The 18,753-nt window shown below is 40.3% G+C and overlaps 1 protein-coding gene across 3 annotated transcripts in view; it reads left to right on the top strand.

Annotated features, from left to right (window-relative positions):
* PID1 (phosphotyrosine interaction domain containing 1) overlaps positions 1-18,753 on the top strand; it is a 250,284-nt gene that overhangs the window by 104,926 nt on the left and 126,605 nt on the right. For all 3 annotated transcript variants that reach the window (XM_526050.8, XM_024355104.3, XM_063790847.1), the window contains exon 2: positions 9,537-9,683. In XM_526050.8, the coding sequence (XP_526050.2) occupies positions 9,537-9,683 (147 nt within the window). The remainder of the gene's footprint in view (positions 1-9,536; positions 9,684-18,753) is intronic.

Below are 18,753 nucleotides of genomic sequence, written 5' to 3'. Positions count from 1 at the left end.
CACTGCAGCCTCGAACTCCTGGGCCTAGTGATCCTTCCACCTCAGCCTCCCAAGTAGCTGGAACTATGGCTAATTTTTTGTAATTTTAGTAAAGATGGGGTTTCACCATCTTGCTCAGGCTGGTCTTGAACTCCTGAGCTTAAGCGGTCTGCCTGTCTCAGGCTTCCAAAGTGCTGGGTTTACAGGCATGAGCCACCATGCCCGGCCTTGTCTGGTGATTTTTGATTGGATGTTAGGTCATTTAAATTTTACCTTATTGGATACTGGATATTTTTGTATTCCTATATTCTTCAACTTTTTGTTGTTGTTAGATTCTGTTAAATTACTTGGAAGCAATCTGATCCTTTGAATCTTCCTTTTAAGATTTGTAGGTGAGACCAGAGCAACATGTAGTCTAGTGCTAATTTCCCCACTAGTGGCACTAGAACTTCGTTATTTCTCTACTCATTGCTCTGTGACTCATGAGTTTTTTCAGTCTGGCTGATGCGAGCAGGCAATGTAACTGGCCCTGTGTGAGCACCAGCACTCTAATCTCTTATTCTTTCCAGTAGATCTTGTCCAGCCTTGAGTTTCCTTTTATGCATATGCTGATCAGTAGTCAGCTGAATATTTAAGGAGACCCTCTGAAAATTTACAGAATTCTCTCTCTGTGAAGTTCTCTTCTCTTGTTTGTCCCCCCAGGCTTTCATCTCTGTCTCCTTAGCTCAGGGATTCCGCTGCGCCCTGCTTGTGTTTCTCCTCCCTGCTCTGCAGCCTGCAAACTGTTTCAAGGCAGGAAGCTGGGCAGGTGTACATCTTACCTCATTTGTTTCACATCTCTCAGGGGCCACTGTCCTTCACTGCTTCATACCCAGGGTCACAAACTGTTGTTTCTTAACTTTTGGTTGTTTTAAGTAGGAGAGTCATCCCTGTTCATGTTAATTCGTCCTGATTAAAAGTGGAAGTAAACAATATTGATTGTTAGCATTTTAATTGTATTCAGTGCAACAAGATACTCACACCACAAGGGGCATGTGGGAATAACTCAGAGAAGAGCAGATTTCTAAGTACTTGTTCATGTCCCATCCTCATTGAGTGCAATGACAGACGGACATGTTGACCTGTTTATATTGTGTTATATTATTATTCTATCATTCACTGACTCACACCCTCTTAGTTCAATTTTCATAATTTAAATATAGGTAGGAGTCAATTCAGCTATACTTGATTTTTTTTTTTTTCATGAGTAGGTGAAATTTTTGTTCTGTGCTCCTAGCATTTGGCATTTTACATCAGGGGTTGCAAATTCAAATGCCTAAAAGGGACAAGCAAGTAATGTATAGGAGTGAATTTGGTAAGGCATACAATGACTATAAAAATAGCAAATGGTGTTTAGTATAAATGAGAAAGTTGGCAGGAGGGCAGGCAGAGACCATGGCCAATTGCAGAGGAAAGCCCCTAGGTCAATAAGGCAGTTGCAACAGTCAGCTGGAGCTAATTGTTAACCATGAGGGAATGTTCCTTTTGCAGAACTTCTGATTTTTCAAAAGACATGGAAATATAGATTTCAACTATGTATGTATTTCAATTTTTGAAAACCACTTCAAATTTTAACAACAAAGCAGTCTGTGAATTAAATACAACTTACCTAGAGGCAGCTTGTAACCCATGTTTAACAATGAATTGTTTAACTGTTCACAGTTAGAAAAATGGAAAAATAACTGTTTACATATAGCAAAATGGTTTAGAAGATGACAGAAACTGCTTAACTAGGAACATAACACATTTGCGTGTGTGTGTGTATTTCAAGTCAGTGACAAAATCAATGAATTAGTGAGTATACACACACACACGCACACACACACACACACACTCTCTTTCTCCCTCTCTCTCTCTCCCCACTGAGTAAGTGAGCCCTTCACAAGCCTTGGGGGCTTTTGCATACTCCTTGGGCACGGAGTTATTTTGGTGCCTCTCCCACATAATCACTTGAGAGACTCTGGGATGTTAAAAAAAAATGCTTCCATGATCAAAGCTGCATGAATAAATATGGCTGTGTGAACATGAGTATTTTCAGTTAGCTTAGTAATAGCCATTTCTTTAATAGATATAGAGCGCCTTTTAAATTTATAAGGATTTGGATGTAGGCCTTTAAAATTAAACTGAAACTATTTTGAATAAGACAGTGACTAGGATGAATTGTAACAAGAAGATAAATGCCAAATTGGTGTAGGTTTTTCTTTTCTTGAAATGCCAGATTGACATAAACTTCATAAGAAGGTTAATTCTTGAAGAAGAAGGTTTAATTTTGTATATGCCTGCTAGATTTTGGAGATTATTCGACCTATTTTGCATTAAAAAAGGGTCAAAGGAAAAAATAGACAAACTCTTAGCATGAAAAATGTTTATAGGTTATAAGTTGAACTAATATGTAAGAGAAAAATAGTTTAAAAAAGTTTAAATAAAAGGTCATTTTAAGTAAAAGTTTTCTTCTTCCATATCATTACTTTTAATTATATACAAATTAGTTGTTAAATATACAAATTGTTTAACAGAATTTTATTTTGCTTGTATGTCATTTATTTCTGTGAAAAATGCTAGAATAAATGCTTAAAAGCAGAAATCTAAGAATTTTCATTAAAAAGAATAAGCAAGATGTCTTATTAAAGGTCACAAAAAAGTGTCACTATGGTTTCTTTTCTCATAGTTGGAGCCTGAATATACCTTATTTACAATAAGTGGTATAGAATGTGAGAAAACCACAAGTGAGTTCCATTAATCCTTTCGAATCCCCAAAGTAATAAAATGAAGCATGATTATAAATAGAATGTCAAAGCCCTAGTGTTTTCTGTGCACTTGTACAAATTAACATTTATTTGGACTGAAGTTTTCCATTAATCTGATTCACCCAATTGTTCCTTGTGGTTCTCTTAAGATGAACATTTGCCATATTTTTGAAGCTCGATTAGGGCATTAATAAGTCAGTAATTTGCAAGTTAAAACTGACCATTATAGTCTGTCTTCAACATGCAAGGATCAACCAAAGATTAAAATCTTAATGCCTTCCCTCTCTTTTAAGTATGGGTAGTGTTCCAGTTATCTTATAAAAACATTAAGCAGGCTTTGCCTTCCAAAGATGTTTTATATTTTGGATACAAAATCAATACAAAGGTGAGATACAACCAATTTGAATTGGTAAAATATGTAAATTGCCACTTGCTAAACTGTCAGAGATTAATGTCTGAATAGGGGTAGGAAGCAGCGCCAACTGTAAAATTATACAGGGCATGGCGATTACCCCGTCTGCATAATGGGGCTTGATTTAGAGGCTCTATTTTGGGATCACACATAAAACACCCAATGCAGAAAGCCAACCTTTGTTTAATTTGTCCAGGGCAGTGCCCTAGTTTTCTACAACACTATTCACTTCTTTAAAAATGAATAACACATTTTCTTTATGGATCTCTGTGCACCTTTGGTTTGCAAGCAGTAGCTTTTCCAAGCTCCTCTATTAGATTCTTCTTTTGTTGCCTTTTTATAATGCTATTTCTTTTTGCTATTTTAAGGTGCATTGTCTGTGTTGCACTTGCCTGTGCATGCAAAGTACAAGTGATACTGTTTTTGACATGGCTAATATAACATTTTAAAGTTGACAGATGAGAAAACAGGACCAGGAAGTACAAGGCCACAGAACTGGGTATGGCATATAGGACTCTGTTATCCAGTAAGAGCATGTGCCACCTAAGTGGGATGCCACTGCAGGTACACTGTTTGGCTGTTTCTTGAGAGGTGGAATTCATTTCATTTGGCAGTACCTCGGAGGGCTTTGTCTTAGATATGGATAACCTGGGGACCGTAATACCTACTTCAGATTATTGGTACTTTATCATTAAGGTTTAGTCTATTCAAATAAGTACAAGATTCACTTTTTTAAAAAAGAGATAACGTTACCATGCATTTCTGCAGTTTTAAAATTGATGACGTCTTTGTAAAATTTTTGTTAATGGCTTCTTTTTATTTTCACAGGCGATTTTTCATTACCATATATTTGTATTGCAAGATTCTCTTAGTTGCAAGGATCAGACACCCAATTCAAGCTTGTTTAAACATAAAATTCAGTCCACTGGTTCATATTCTAGGTGGGTCCCTGGATGGATCTGAGTTAGACACAGCTGGATCCAGGAGTTCAATGATGCGAAGGCTGTCTTTCCATTTCTCAGGAAATTTCTCTGTCTATCTCTGTCTTTCCTTGTCTCAGTGTGGTCTCACTCTCAGGCTGACTTCGATTGGGAAGGAGGCCAGCAGCAGCTCTGGGCTCACATCACCCCAGTCCACAACCCTGCATGCCCATCTCCAGGACATTCTGTTCAGCCAGTCTTGAGTTTCCTCTGAACCAATGCTTTTGGGCAGGGACATGAGACACTCAGATGGTCAGCCTGTGTCATGTTGCATATTCTTTGTGTAAAGGGGGCAATGACGTTATTCAGTGTCGGGGGCAAGGAACTGTGACTGACAGCCTCATTCAACAAGGCAGCATGCAGTAGTGGAGAAGCTTCCCCAAGGAAGGGGACAGAAGAGTGTTCCAAAGCAGAAGCAGCTATAACTCTCATGCTTTTAACCACCAAAAATGTACCAGAGCCACTCAGAGTTACATAAAATGTTAATTTTGCCATAGGAAGATGTATTCTTATAGATTAAATAATTCATCAAGCAATCCACATTTTATTTCCCTCTTTAACCATCATCTTTTGATAGTGGGCAAAGAGGACAAAGCCATTGAAGGTACCCGTTTTAAAGGAATCATTTTCTCTGTTTCACCTCAAATATTTTCTTAGTCTCTCTCTAGCTTTGCTATAGAACTTCTCACACAGATTTGCAGTTTTCATTGGACTTAATAGTCTCCATCAACTGTGAGAAACCCTTTCAAGCAGAGACTAATGTTTTATTTCTGTTCCAGCTGTGCCTATCACAGTATCTGGCTGCATATAGGTGTTCAGGGAAGGTGGAATGAATCAGCAGGCAAATGTGTGGCACATGCCTGCCTGGCTGGAGAAGACAAGCTTAGAAGAGTTAGGTAGCTGAGGTTGCACAACATATTGTGTTGAAGTTGGAATTTGAACTCTGTTATCTTCCTGTCTCCAATTTAGCTTTTTTTTTTTTTTCTTTTTCTGTTTATCTGTGTATTTATTTCACTTGGCTCCCCAGCCAAGCAATCAAAGGGGCAGGTGTGCTGGTCCACACCTTTCAGTCCCTGTTTGCTTAGTGACTGAATCAATGGTTGCGGCATTTGGTTTACAACACGGATGGGAAGACCATCTCGGAACTTCCAGGCAGTGTGGTTGTCTCAACCTCCTGAAAGCAGGGCCACTTCTCGTGCCCTCTTCAGAAAATTGGTGTGTGGCAGAAGTTGGATTGATGCTCTGTGCTTTTATGAATGTCTTGTAGAGCCTGAGGAAAATGGCAGACAGGGGAGATACCCCCACTTACTCAAACCTCACGTTTGGAGCTTCCCTCTTCCTTCATCCTGTTCCTCTGTTGGCCCCAATTTCTTTCCCAACCAACTTGGCAAACCACCTTCAGATCTCACTCTCAGTGACCTATGTGGCTCCTTCCAGACCACTGTCCCCTGTTGGCAACTCCAAACCCTACACTCTGCATTGGGCTGGAATCTATTAGGAGCAAGGACAGAAACTTCCAGATTACGAAGTTTCTGGAAGAAATACGAAGACTTGCCCTTACTTTTCTTTTTTAAATTCAAGTCAAACACTCTGGAAAACTTAAGGGCAAGTCTCTTTTCCATTAAAAAGAAGTTGCCCTCAGAGCTGGCAACTTTTTATTCTACAAGGTGGCTGTAACAATTGGGGTTCAGCCAGAGAGACAGAACTAGTAGGACATCTATATTTAGAGGTTTATTCAAGGAATTGGCATATGCACTTGTGGGGGTTGGCAAGAAAAGTCCAAAACTGCAAAGGAGACTGTCAGAAAGGGTGGGCTGGAACCGTGGGCTGAAGCTGGCATCCATAGGAGGAATATTTTCTTCTTCAGGGAAGTCTGGGCTGCCTCTTAAGGTCTTTGAACCGACTGAATCAAATTTGCCCTAATTATCTAGCTTACTCTCCCTTACTTCAAATCAACTGATTATGGACTTTAATCACATCTACAAAATACCTTTACAACAACACATAGATTGGTGTTTGAATAACTGGGCATGGTAGCCTAGCCAAGTCAATGCTTTAAATGGACCACCAGAGAGGCCAGATGGAGTCCTAGTGGACTTGTGAACAAGACACTTTGTCTTGCCACAAATTCCAAAACTTCTACTGCCCTTATGTGAGATGAGCTGTTTTGATTCAGGCATGCAATGCACAATAATAACATCATGGAGAATGGGGTATCCATCCCTTCAAGCATTTATCCTTTGTTACAGACCATCCAATTACACTCTTTTAATTAATTTTAAAATGTACAATTAAGTTATTATTGCCTACAGTCACCCTGCTGTGCTGTCAAATAGTAGGTCTTATTCATCCTTTCTAACTATGTTTTTTTGTACCCATTAACCATCCCTGCCTTCCCCCACAGCACCCCCTACCCTTCACAGCCTCTGGTAACCATCTTTCTACTCTCTATGCTCATGAGTTCAATTGTTTTTATTTTTAGATCCCACAAATAAATGAGAACATGCAATGTTTGTCTTTCTGTGCTTGGCTTATTTCATGTAACATAATGATCTCTACTTTTTAAAGAACTGTTTTTGGCAGTTTTTACTGAGGCGAAGGTACTTGTGTGTGTGTATCATTATCCACTTCTTTCAGTCTTGTGTTTGTTTCATAAACCATACCAGGTCCTTAAGGTCAACTTGGACGAAGCAGTGAGCTGATCTAGTCTGTGAATCCTGATTTAGTTTTCTTTTTTTTTTAATATTTGTGGTTTGTTTTTTAAAATTATGTTACCTTCATTACCTTCCACAAATATTCATTGGACTTCTGAAATGTGCCAGGAACTGTTTTAGGCCCTTGTGATACGTCCTTGAATAAAATAGTTTCTGCTCCTATGGTGCTTTTATATTCTACTGGAAGACAATAAAGTAAACAAAGCAAGTACATAATCTTATAGTGGCGATAAGTAGGGATAAATTATAGGAACAATAAAGCAGGGACAAGGAGTAGGCAGAGATGAGTATATATGTGTGCAAACTGGCTACACGACTCATAGGGCCCAGTGTAAAATGAAAATTCAGTGTTTCTTATGGAAAAAGCAGAAGAAATGTACCATTGAAGGTACCAAAACATAAAGCTTTTTTAAAATAAATCTTTGTCTGGAATAGTCCTGGTGTTTTTAAAATTATTATTTGCCATTTAATGCTGTTCTAAGTAAAGAAAAATTAAACATTTAGATTCTGAGCATGAATTTACATTGTGCAGTGCCTACTTTAAATGCAAATGTAAGGGTGGGGTCATAGAAATTATCCAATTTGCATTTTCTAGTTCATGCTGTATTTTGTTTTTATCGGAACAGTGAAAACGCTGCACAAAACTAACTTACCTGTTTTTATCTCACTTCTTGATACGTGCACTTTCTCTCACCACTTTGCCTTCATCTTACTGATGAGTAAGGAAGGACTGAAAGGAGAAGGAACTGTGTCTGCCTCACCTTTCCCTTTCCTTCTGTGTTATCATTTCAGTACGTAGGTGGTTGCCTTGTACAGGGAAGTAATACAAGTGGGAAAGGATGTGATAGGATTCCATGATCATTCCTGTTTCTTAGAACAAGGCTAATTTCTTCCTGAACTTGAAGCAAGTTCTGGTTCCAATGCACGGCCTCTTGGGGCTGTGCGTGCCCCTGCTTATTCAAGTCTTAAATACTTACCTTGTACTCACTTTGACTCTTGCTAAATTCCTACATGTCAAGAGTTGAACAGAATTCTGTCTTTATGGGGCATCACTAATGCTCTGTGAAGGTGGGTGGTAAGGATGGGGGATGCGCACACTGTATGTTTCTTATCCACTCACATCTGTGCTCCACTGTCCCATCAGACTTTCCTTACAGAATACAAGTTCAAAATAACATTATTAAGACTTTTTTTTTTTTTGAGATGGAATCTTGCTCTTATCTCCCAGGCTGGAGTACAGTGGTGTGGTCTCGGCTCACTGCAACCTCTGCCTCCCAGGTTCAAGCGATTCTCCTGCCTCAGCTTCCCAAGTAGCTAGGATTACAGGTGCCTGACATCACGCCCGGCTAATTTTTGTATTTTTAGTAGAGACAGGGTTTCACCATGTTGGTCAGGCTGGTCTCAAACTTGTAAGCTCACGTGATCCCCTTTCCTTGGCCTCCCACTTTCAAGATGGGGACATTAAACCAAAGGCATTGAACCAAGTATGGAGTCCTTCTGAGTGTGAGGCCCTCCTAAGCACAGGCTGTAGGCACATGAAGCCAGGCATGAGTCTGTGTTTGTGTGTGTATATGTATGCTGGCTGCTTTATATTTTGATGAGGAAGGGCTGTCTCATGAGGTGACATTTGATCAGGGACCTCAAGGAGGCGAGGAAGCAAGACTTGCAGATACCTACGACAGGAGCAGCGTGATCAGGGGTCCTAAGGCACAAGTGTCTTTGGTTTATTCTCAGGATAGTAAGGAGGACACTGTGTCTGGACCCCTACATGAGAGGATGGGGATGGAGGATGAAATCAGAGAGGCAGTAGGTCCTTGAATCATGTGTGGTCTCAAAGGCCAAGGTAAGAACTTGGAATTTTTCCATGAGGAGATGGGAAGACATGGGAGGGTTTGAGCAGAGGTGGCATGGCACAATTAGATTTTAGAAGGATCTCTCTGGTGACGGTGGGGTAGTTCTCTGTATAGGGACAAAGTTGGAAGTGATGGGACCAGTTTGGATGTCATTATCATAGACCAAGGAAAGAGGGGTCTTAGACTGGGTGGTATGGATAGCAGTAATTGAATCTGGTTGGATTCTGAGCATCTTTCACAACAAGAGCCAACGGATGTTGCATATGAAATGGATATTTACCTAGGGTCCTGGCCTAAGACAGCAGATAAAAATGGTCTGTCCTAAAGTAGTGAATTTCCTAAGGTTCTACAGCCAGTGCATGAAAGAGCTCAGGAAGGCAGAGAACAGAAGTCTTGTGTACTTTTTCATCTGTTCTCCTTCTACAGTGTCTAGACTTTTCCCAAAATAACCCCTATAACATCCTCTTCCAAACATCTTATGTAGCTGAATCTGCATGGATTCCATTGCCACAATTTCATCTGTATACAGTACGTTGGAAGAGCTTCTCAGAACATAATGTCCTGGTGAGGTGACTTTACCACTAAGTCATGTTTCTGTGGACTCTGCTTAGGAATTGACTGTCTCCACAGTTTCATCTGAGTGACGTCCTGACAGGACACAGTTCCCCCTCCTCTGTTTTACTAAATATCTCTTGGCCTCCCCTAATAGAACAGAGTCAATAAAACAAGTTGCTACTGGGTTTAATGCACAATTGTAGGACATATAAGTCCAAGTGATTAAACTACATGTGGCTTATTTTTCTGCTTTTCAGCACTTTCAGACCATGCTGAAGTCTAAATTGAATGTCTTAACACTGAAAAAGGAACCTCTCCCAGCGGTCATCTTCCATGAGCCGGAGGCCATTGAGCTGTGCACGACCACACCGCTGATGAAGACAAGGACTCACAGTGGCTGCAAGGTATGGGGCACGTGGCCAGCAGGGGTTCTCTTGGTGAGATAGCCTCAAAGATGTGTGGGCTTGAGACCTATGTTTCACAATGGTAATCATTTTTAAGAATGAAAATATAAAATGACCAACAAAATAAATTCACAGAGTGATGGTAGACTGAATTCATATCCTGTTTTATTTTTCTAAATGACCTAACACTATCACTTTTGGACACGCATTAAAGACCTAGGGTTTTTTTGTTTTTTGTTTTTTTTGAGACAGAGTCTCGCTCTGTCACCCAGGCTGGAGTGCAGTGGTGTGATCTCGGCTCACTGCAAGCTCCGCCTCCTGGGTTCACATCATTCTCCTGCCTCAGCCTCCTGAGTAGCTGGGACTACAGGCTACAGGCACCCGCCACCATGCCCGGCTAATTTTTTGTCTTTTTAGGAGGGACGGGGTTTCACCATGTTAGCTAGGATGGTCTCGATCTCCTGACCTCATGATCTGCCCGCCTCAGCCTCCCAAAGTGCTGGGATTACAGATGTGAGCCACCAAGCCCGGCCTAAAGACCTAGGTTTTAGTATATATGAATAAAATTGTATTCTCTCTGTGATTTCTGTAGCTCTGTGGAACTTTGGAGTTCACAAGAAAACTTTTGTTCTTAATGATAATTCTTCCCTTTGTTCTTTCAATCTGAATAAAACATATCTTGAAGAATGAAAAAAACATAAAAAATCAAGTTTTCTAACAGTTATACTCTCCAAATCCTTTAGGGATAATTTTGCAGTTTTTGCTTTGCTTCAGCTCTCAAAATTTATACTAATATTCATGCCTCAGAATCCAGAAAAAGCATTTTCATTTATGCAAACTTTAATGCCAACGTGGAAACAAAACTAGAAATGAAATGTATAATTTTGGTAAGCTTTGGATTTTTTCTCACACGATACTCTCTTTTGCTTGAGTTGATGAATATAGTAATCAATTTAGAGATCACAAAGAAAATATGTTTTATGCATGTTTTATCATCAGAAATTTGTTTTGAGTAGTGGAAATAAAATCAGAGACAAGGAAAGTGCATTTGTATATGGATTTCTTTCATAAATTTGTAGATATACTCCTTTCCTTGATGCTTTCCTTATTGCTTTCGAGATATACTCCTTTTCCTTATTGCTTAGTGTGAAGGAATCAGTTCTCGCATAGCTGTGGTCAGGTTGGCGTCTACAGCGATCTTGGGTGATGGTGGTATGCACAAAACCTCATCCACATTCATTCATTCCACACATACTCATTGGGTGCTCACTGTCTGACCGGCATAGTGTCACAGTGTGGGCAAAACCCACCAGCATCTTTGTGGGATTTAACTGCTCACTGAGGGGCATGGGAGGAGAAAATCTAGGTAAACAAGCATGACTAGTGAGAAATCCAATTTGTGAAGAACTTGCAGGAGAATCTTTCAGGCGAAAGAATAGGGCGTACTAATTCTATGAGGTGGGTGGTCTTGGTGTGTTTGGGAACAACAGGGAATGGGCCAGTGTACCTGAGAACTTGAGAAAGTTGTGATGAGTGGTGGTGCTGGGGGTGGGGGGGGAAAGAGTCTTGTGGTCATGGCGAGAAGTTTAGGTTTCATTCTAATTATGATGGGGGAATCATCAGTGGGATAAGGCAAGTGAGCTGTGTGACTCATTTTAAAGTGATTTTAAATGGTAATTCTGATAAGGAGAACTTCCAACTTCCCAAGAGCTATTGTCAGTGGCTCTGCCTTAACAGGAGAGAGTGAATCAACAGAACTGGCATTAGGTACCTTGCATTTAATGCTTTTGGTGAATTGATGATACAAGGGAATTATAAATTTGAAAGTGATATGAGATCAAATTCGTTATACATTCTTCAGGAGATTTATTAATGCTATTTTGATTTCTGTTCCTATGAGGAAAGATGGTGCCTCAAAGCAAGATGAAATCAGTAGGGACAAGTATATGGAGGAGAATTAAGTGTGATAAAGCCTATAAAGTATGTTTAAAACGGGAAGGGCAAAAACTACACAGTTTTAAAATAAAAATACCTAGCAATCTAACAATCTAATTTAGATATTAAATAAATGTGTGTGTGTTTGTAAGAGAGAGAAAAATATTTGCTAGAATAAAAACCATCATTTTTCTGAAAAGGATTATAGGGTTCATGTCTCCTGGACTAATTTTTTCTGTGTGCTGCCTTAGGTTGTACTCATTTATTTTACTTTTAAAAGGACGTTGAAAAAAAATAGTAGGAATTCAGAAGAGTGTGCCAAAGAGGGCAAGGGTTCCGCTGGCCTCGGTATGTGTGGCTAGCTAGACAAAGGAAATCGACAGTGATTTCATTTGGACACCAGGAAGAACTTCTGCATTCAAGGAGAAAAACACATTCCACTGGGCTATAAAAAATTTATGGACTCTCCATCCCTAGAAACCTTGAAGAGGCGATTCCAGGCATAGATAATCATAACCCTGGAGTCAGGAATCTGGGCCAACACCTCTTGAGGGCTTTTCCAGCGTTATTATTCTATCTGAAGGAAGAAAACCTGCAACGTGTTAATTCTCCAAGTTGTATACTATTGACAGAATACACTTAAGTTTTGACTGGAAATGTACTGGTGTTTTATTCTTTAATTCTCAAAGACAGTGTCACTTTTGTGTTCTGAGTTTTGTTAAAAAAAATCTATTTGAACCTTGAAATTTTGGTTTAAAATCCTTTTAGATCTTCCCCAATTTTTTCTGATCATCTTCAAGAACAAAGCCCAGTGTTTCCTCTCTGATTCTTGCTAGTAACTTAGCTCACAAGATGCCAGCTGCAGAAGGAACGCTGTCTCGGGCTCACGCCTCCCAGGAATAATGAACACAATGTAGCCCGGGCCCAGCTGCAGGGCCAGCTCACGGGACCCTCCGCCTTCACACAGTAGTCGCTCTTTTTTCCTAATAGCTCTTATAACTTTGGGTTTGGGGAGGGAAAGAGGCAGGAGGAAGCAAAGGAAAGGGGGAGTTGAAAATGGGTTATGGCGAGCACCACTGAGACCCTAGCTCATCTCAGATTTCCCATTTTCTGCTGATCTGTATTCTCCGTGGGTCCTGACGGGATTGCCTTGCTAGGCTATTCATGTTTCGGGCAGCTGGGTCTTTGTGTGTTCTCCTCTATTGCTGCCACTTTTTTTTTTTTTTTCTGGAGTAGAGTTATTTAACTGTACAACCCACTGCAGTGCATTAGGACTCTTGTTGGAGCTGTTTGGAGTATCAGACGCTGTGTGTGATTTTGCTGCAGCAATGATGGCTTGTCACACCTTTCTCCTCCTATCTAGCAAGATGGAATCCTAGGTGGCTTCAGCTTGTTAGCAAACATTTATTGAATTAGTAGTCATTGAAAACCTACTGTGTACATGGTATTGTGGAAAAAGGAATAAAAATAGGTATTGTGGGGGGATGCAACGTATAGCCAAGTAGAAGGAATAAGACAAGTGCCCAAATAAATAAATCACAAGTACTTCTGAAACTTGTGTGAGTATCAGAATCCCCTGGCAAGCAAACTCCTGGACCTTCTTCCCAGAGATTTTGACTCAGGCACTCAGCTTAGTGGTGGGGAACAGGAGCCTGCACTTTAAATTATACCATGTAATTGACATGAAGGCAAACCATGTTTGGAGGTTGAAGTTCTGCAGAGTAATGTGACAAGAGCAACGTAAGTGACATGAACAGACACGTACCCTGGGAGGTGGGGAGTGGGATGGACATTGGGATTTGGTGGATTTGCTATCGCAGTCCAGAAAGCTGACTTCTAAGGAAGAACTGGGCTCTGGAATTACTGGATCAGATGTGAGCACTGTGTGTGCCACCTTATCCTCCAGCAGGAGCTGCCCTCCTTTCATTGAGACTTGCAGGCCCATTCACTGATGTCCTCAAAGCCTTCACAAAATAGTGATAATAATGATGACCATAGTAATAAAAAAAATAGCCGGGCGCGGTGGCTCACGCCTGTAATCCCAGCACTTTGGGAGGCCGAGGCTGGCGGATCACGAGGTCAGGAGATCTAGACCATCCTGGCTAACACGGTGAAACCCCGTCTCTACTAAAAATACAAAAAATTATCCGGGCATGGTGGTGGGCACCTGTAGTCGCAGCTACTCGGGAGGTTGAGGCAGGAGAATGGTGTGAGCCTGGGAGGCGGAGCTTGCAGTGAGCCGAGATCGTGCCACTGCACTCCAGCCTGGGCGACAGAGCGAGACTCCGTCTCAAAAAAAAGAAAAAACAAAATAGAAATAGAAGTCTTAATAATACAGAACTGACATTAAAGAACAGGTGTTAATTAATGCATTAAGCACTCATCTATGCACTTTTCATGGCATAGAGCCATTTCTTCCTCATGGCAACTCAACGGTTTAAGTGCCAGATGTAGCCTCATTTCACAGATGAACTAGTTGAGGCATAGAGAAGTTCATCTGACTGTCCCAGGGTCCCTCGTTAGTAACTAGCAGAGCCTGGATTTGAACTGCAGCATTCTGACTCCACAGCCTGTGCTCCCCAACACCGGATTCCACTGCCACTGGGTGGGTTCTGTGTCTATCCACAGGTACCTCTTGAAACAGGTGGGGCAGTTGTGTCATGTGATTTTGAGCAAGTTGTTTCTTTTCTTCAGGCTTCTGCTTTTGCACCTTTCATAGGTCAGTATCAGGATCTCATGGACTATACAAAATTAAAAAAAAATGTAATGGCTAGTTGATTTGGCAGGTGAGTCGTTACACACTCCTTAGTGGATTCTGAGTTCCGTGCCTACCATCCCATCCTGCTCTCTTTCATCCAGATGTCCAAGGCTGGAGGATTTACCTTGTTTAATTGGATTGGGATGTTATCTTTTCTTACAGAAACCAGAAAGCATAAGGAAAGTACTAAAAATATCATATAATTTTACCCCAGATATACCACGCAGATTCTCAAATTTGGTTTTCTTAAAAAAAAAAGGCACTCTACAATGAAAAATCATATGCCTTATAAAAATTATATGTGTAGATATATAACCAACACAAAATGCCCACCGAGTTCCTATATGGCCGTGTGGATGCTGTACAATACCCGTTCCACAGTGCTTATACTGTTAAAGCAAAATAGCAGCAATACTGTAACAAACAAACTGACACATAACTGGGGATTTAGCACATAACATATGTCTTTTATTTAAAATGTTTTATAAAGTTTGTGATTGGTGCTAATTTCTGAGCATGAGGATTTCTCTGAGTTACAAAAGGGAAGTAACCCAGAAGAGAAATACCAAGGGTAGGTGTGTGTGTAGGAACAGGAAAAGCAGGATCATTAGCAGTTGTTGACATGGGTCTCCTGTTTGGGACTGAATCTGTCTGCCTTGATTGAGAGAGTACATTGCTGTCTTTCCACAACATCCTTTTCGTATGGCTGGTGGGGTCAGCGTCTGAGGTCAGCCCTGAGGGTTGGCTTCAGGGGGTTGCTTCTCCTGGCCCCTGAGGCAACCTTGGATGTCCGAGGTGAACAGGGCTAATTTAGCATGACCTCTTGTCTTTTCTTTTCTTTACTTCTTTCTTTCTCTCTCTCTCTCCTTTTTTTTTTTTTTTTTTTTTTTTTTTTTGAGTCTCGCTCTGTTTCCCAGGCTGGAGTGCAGTGGTGTGATCTCAGCTCACTGCAACCTTTCCACCTCCCAGGTTCAAGCGATTCTCCTGCTTCAGCCTCCTGAGTAGCTTAAATTGCAGGCATCCGCCACCAGGCCCGCCGAATTTTTATAATTTTAGTAGGAGTTTTCACCTTGTTGGCCAGGCTGGTCTCGCACTCCTGACCTCAAGTAATCCACCCGCCTCGGCCTCCCAAAGTGCTGAGATTATAGACCTGAGCCACCACCCAGCCAGAATGAGATATTTCTTTGTGCTCCCCTTCCTTTCTGTTCCCTCCCAGCCTAGACTGAAGGTGTCCATGTCTTGATTCTGCAGCCTATCTGGCAGCGCTTGTTCCTTTGTCCTTTGCCGAGAGTCCCACCAGCCCCTCACCTAGGCCTGTGCTCACCATGTGCTTGGCCCCATGTACCCAAATCTTGTCTCCTCTTGAGTGAGGCACTTGGCCTGGCTTGATGTGAAGCCCAATCTAAAGCCGCTACTGTCATCTTCCCATTTATGAGGGTAACTGTCAAACAAACCAGTTTCCAAGAAGGAGTTAATGATCTGTAAACCATAACAATTTTTATATTGCTTTTTTTGAGATTCCTTGCCTTCAGGTATAACAGTAGTAGTCCCTTAGCTCTCAGGAAGGAAGAGATTGATTACAGTTTCATAGAAGGGAGGGGAGATGTTTCTGAGCTGAAGACTTTGCAGGTAACCCTTAAATACTATCAGGGAGTGCTTGTATAAAATAGCCAGTCTTAGAAATGAATTCCAGTAATCCAGCTTATCTCATGATAAGGACTCTTGATTTGAATGTAAGTGTATTTGAAATTAGCACCACATGTATCTGATTTCTACACCTAAATCTTTGGGTTCCGTTGATCAATTATGTATTTAACTTGAAATACAGTCATGTTTTCTCATTTTAGACAAAGGGCCATTTTTTACTCCTTAACACAAATGAAAATGTTAGTTTTATTATGTGACTATCCTCATCACATGCATCTCTACAGCTCTTTCTTGGTGTTGGCCATTTTGGGCATTTCTTGAATCCTATGCCAATTATACAGACTTTCTTTTGCAAAGTAAGTTTCTGACTTTAATACCAAGACAGAATACAAATAATATTCTATAAAATTTATATAGAATCTAATCTAATATATATATATTAGATTCAAGCCTGTGGTTTCCATTGATATTTTCATCTAAATTCAGAGTCATTGATATTTATTTTCTCTTTATTCTTTCTTACACTTTCCTGTAAACAAATCAAAACATTCACTTCTGCTTGTCTCCTCAAATGCAGGAAGCTAAAAGCTTATATGAGCTAACCTTTGTTGTTTCAGAGACAAGCTTTTATTTTTCTGCAATTTTTACTCTTTGTAGACTTGTAAATATTTTTCCTCTCTCTCTCCCTTCCTTCTTCCCTCCCTCCTTCCCTCTCTCCCTCTTTCCCTCCCTCCTTTCCTTCCTTTTTTCCTTTCTCCCCTTTTTTCCTCCTTCGCTTTCTCTCTTCCTCCTTCTTTTCTACTTTTCTTTCATTCTACATCCACAAGAATTTATTGCACACTGTCAGGATTGTACACTTACATATAAACATCTACCTGCGTCTGATATTTAAGGACCAAGGACCTAGCAGAATCAATGGAAAAGGAAGATTTTGAAAACCGGAGGAATCTCCTCGTCCCCAGCAGGAACTTAAGCCGCCCTCAGCCTTGCTCCTCCCTCTTCACCCTGTCCAGTGCTCATTCTCCTAACCTCCCTGTTCCAGTGGAGTCAGGAGAGAAAGTGGATATGGCTCCAGGGGTAGCTGAAGCCTCCATCTATTGTTTTAGTGTTGATCTTTAAATATATGTTCAAATACACACTCCTTATGCTACTGCTAGTGTACCTAGCGTGGAAGGATATTATACATGTGGTTTTAATGTAAACTTCTTCACCGCAGGTCCAAACTTACAACTTTGAATTCTATACTGTGGTCTTTCCACCAACAGCCGTGGTGGCTTCGGCAAAGCTCTTTATCCTTTGTGACCTCACTTTTGTTATTTATTGACTAAAATCTTTTCATACTAGGAATTAAAACTTCCCAGCTGATACAGGTGTTTCAAGTGAAGATTATAACTTTGCCTGATTTATCTGGTTTGCCACATAGAATTGGCCCTTGCTTAATGCTGTTGAGTTGGATGACAGACTTGTTTATGGGGTCACTCTTATGATTGGTGGGTGCAGTAGAGCTGTTGTCCCATGGAGGGACTCTCTGGAGATCCCTGAAAGCTTCCAACTACTTATTTCCATGTGCCCCATACACTGTGAGGGCTATAGCTGTAAATCGTGGTCCTTTTACTATAGAGAATCAGATTTGACATTAAAGCCCAACTTTTGGGCAAATGACAAATATTATAATTTTCTTACTGACAAAATTAGTCTACTTCTTGATTTTAAAAACTCCTGGGGGATCAGCAAAGATTCATTAGTGAAAAAATGGGAAAACCTACTAAGCGTTTAAATGTATGAAAAAGATAATATACAATTTTTGTTCAGCAATACTATGGAAAATATGCAGTCATCAAAAATTTTGTTGTAGAAATTATATTGATATGGAAAATATTTATAATGTATTAAGTATATAAAAAAGTTGATTATAACATGTTATTAGTATCCATTTTTATAAAATAATGTAAAATAAAATAATTATATGTAGATATTTGTAATAGAACACTGGACAGATATACTAAAGTATGAATAGAAGTGATCCCTGGATAATAAAACTAGAGATACACTTTTGATTTTCCTACTTTTTTGCTTATTTGCATTATCTAAATTTTTAATGCTGAATGAGTATTACTTTTTAAATTAGCTTTAAAAAGTAATAATTAAAGAAGAAATTTATTTGGATGTTGAAAGTTTGTCTGGAAAATTTATAGGACACCATTCTAAATGGAACATTTTGTAAAAAGCTGCAAGTCAGTAACTTAGACATTTGTTTCTTCTCTGTGCCCAAACAGAATTTCATAAATTTCAGGGAAAGTGACGTTTTTCCATTTAACTTGTGATTTGTCTGGTGTCAGACTTGCCTCATGTGCTCAGCATAGTAATTGTAAACCTACTCAAACACATTTGAAAGAATGACATACTGGTTTGCTGAAGGCTCCTTCCTGGCAAAATTAGTGGCTTAAAACAACAGAAATTTACTCTCTCATAGAGCTAGAGGCTGGAGTCCACAATGAACATCATGGGACAGAAATCCAGGTGTCAGCAGGGTCATGCTCCTGGAGGCTCTAGGGGGACAATCCATTCTTTGCCCCCTGCAGTTTAGGAGGCTGCAGGCATTCCTTGGCTTGTGGGTACATCACTGCAATCTCTGCATGGTGGTCACATTGCCTTCTCTTCTGTCTCTATCAAACCTCCCTCTGCTTTCCTTTCTTATAAGGACACTTGTGATTGGACTTAGTGCCTGTT

This window comes from Pan troglodytes, chromosome 13 (genome assembly GCF_028858775.2).
Source record: "Pan troglodytes isolate AG18354 chromosome 13, NHGRI_mPanTro3-v2.0_pri, whole genome shotgun sequence".
In the NCBI taxonomy this organism is placed as follows: domain Eukaryota; kingdom Metazoa; phylum Chordata; class Mammalia; order Primates; family Hominidae; genus Pan; species Pan troglodytes.
Note: the sequence above shows the minus strand (reverse complement) of the source record. Positions and strands in the feature narration are given on the sequence as shown.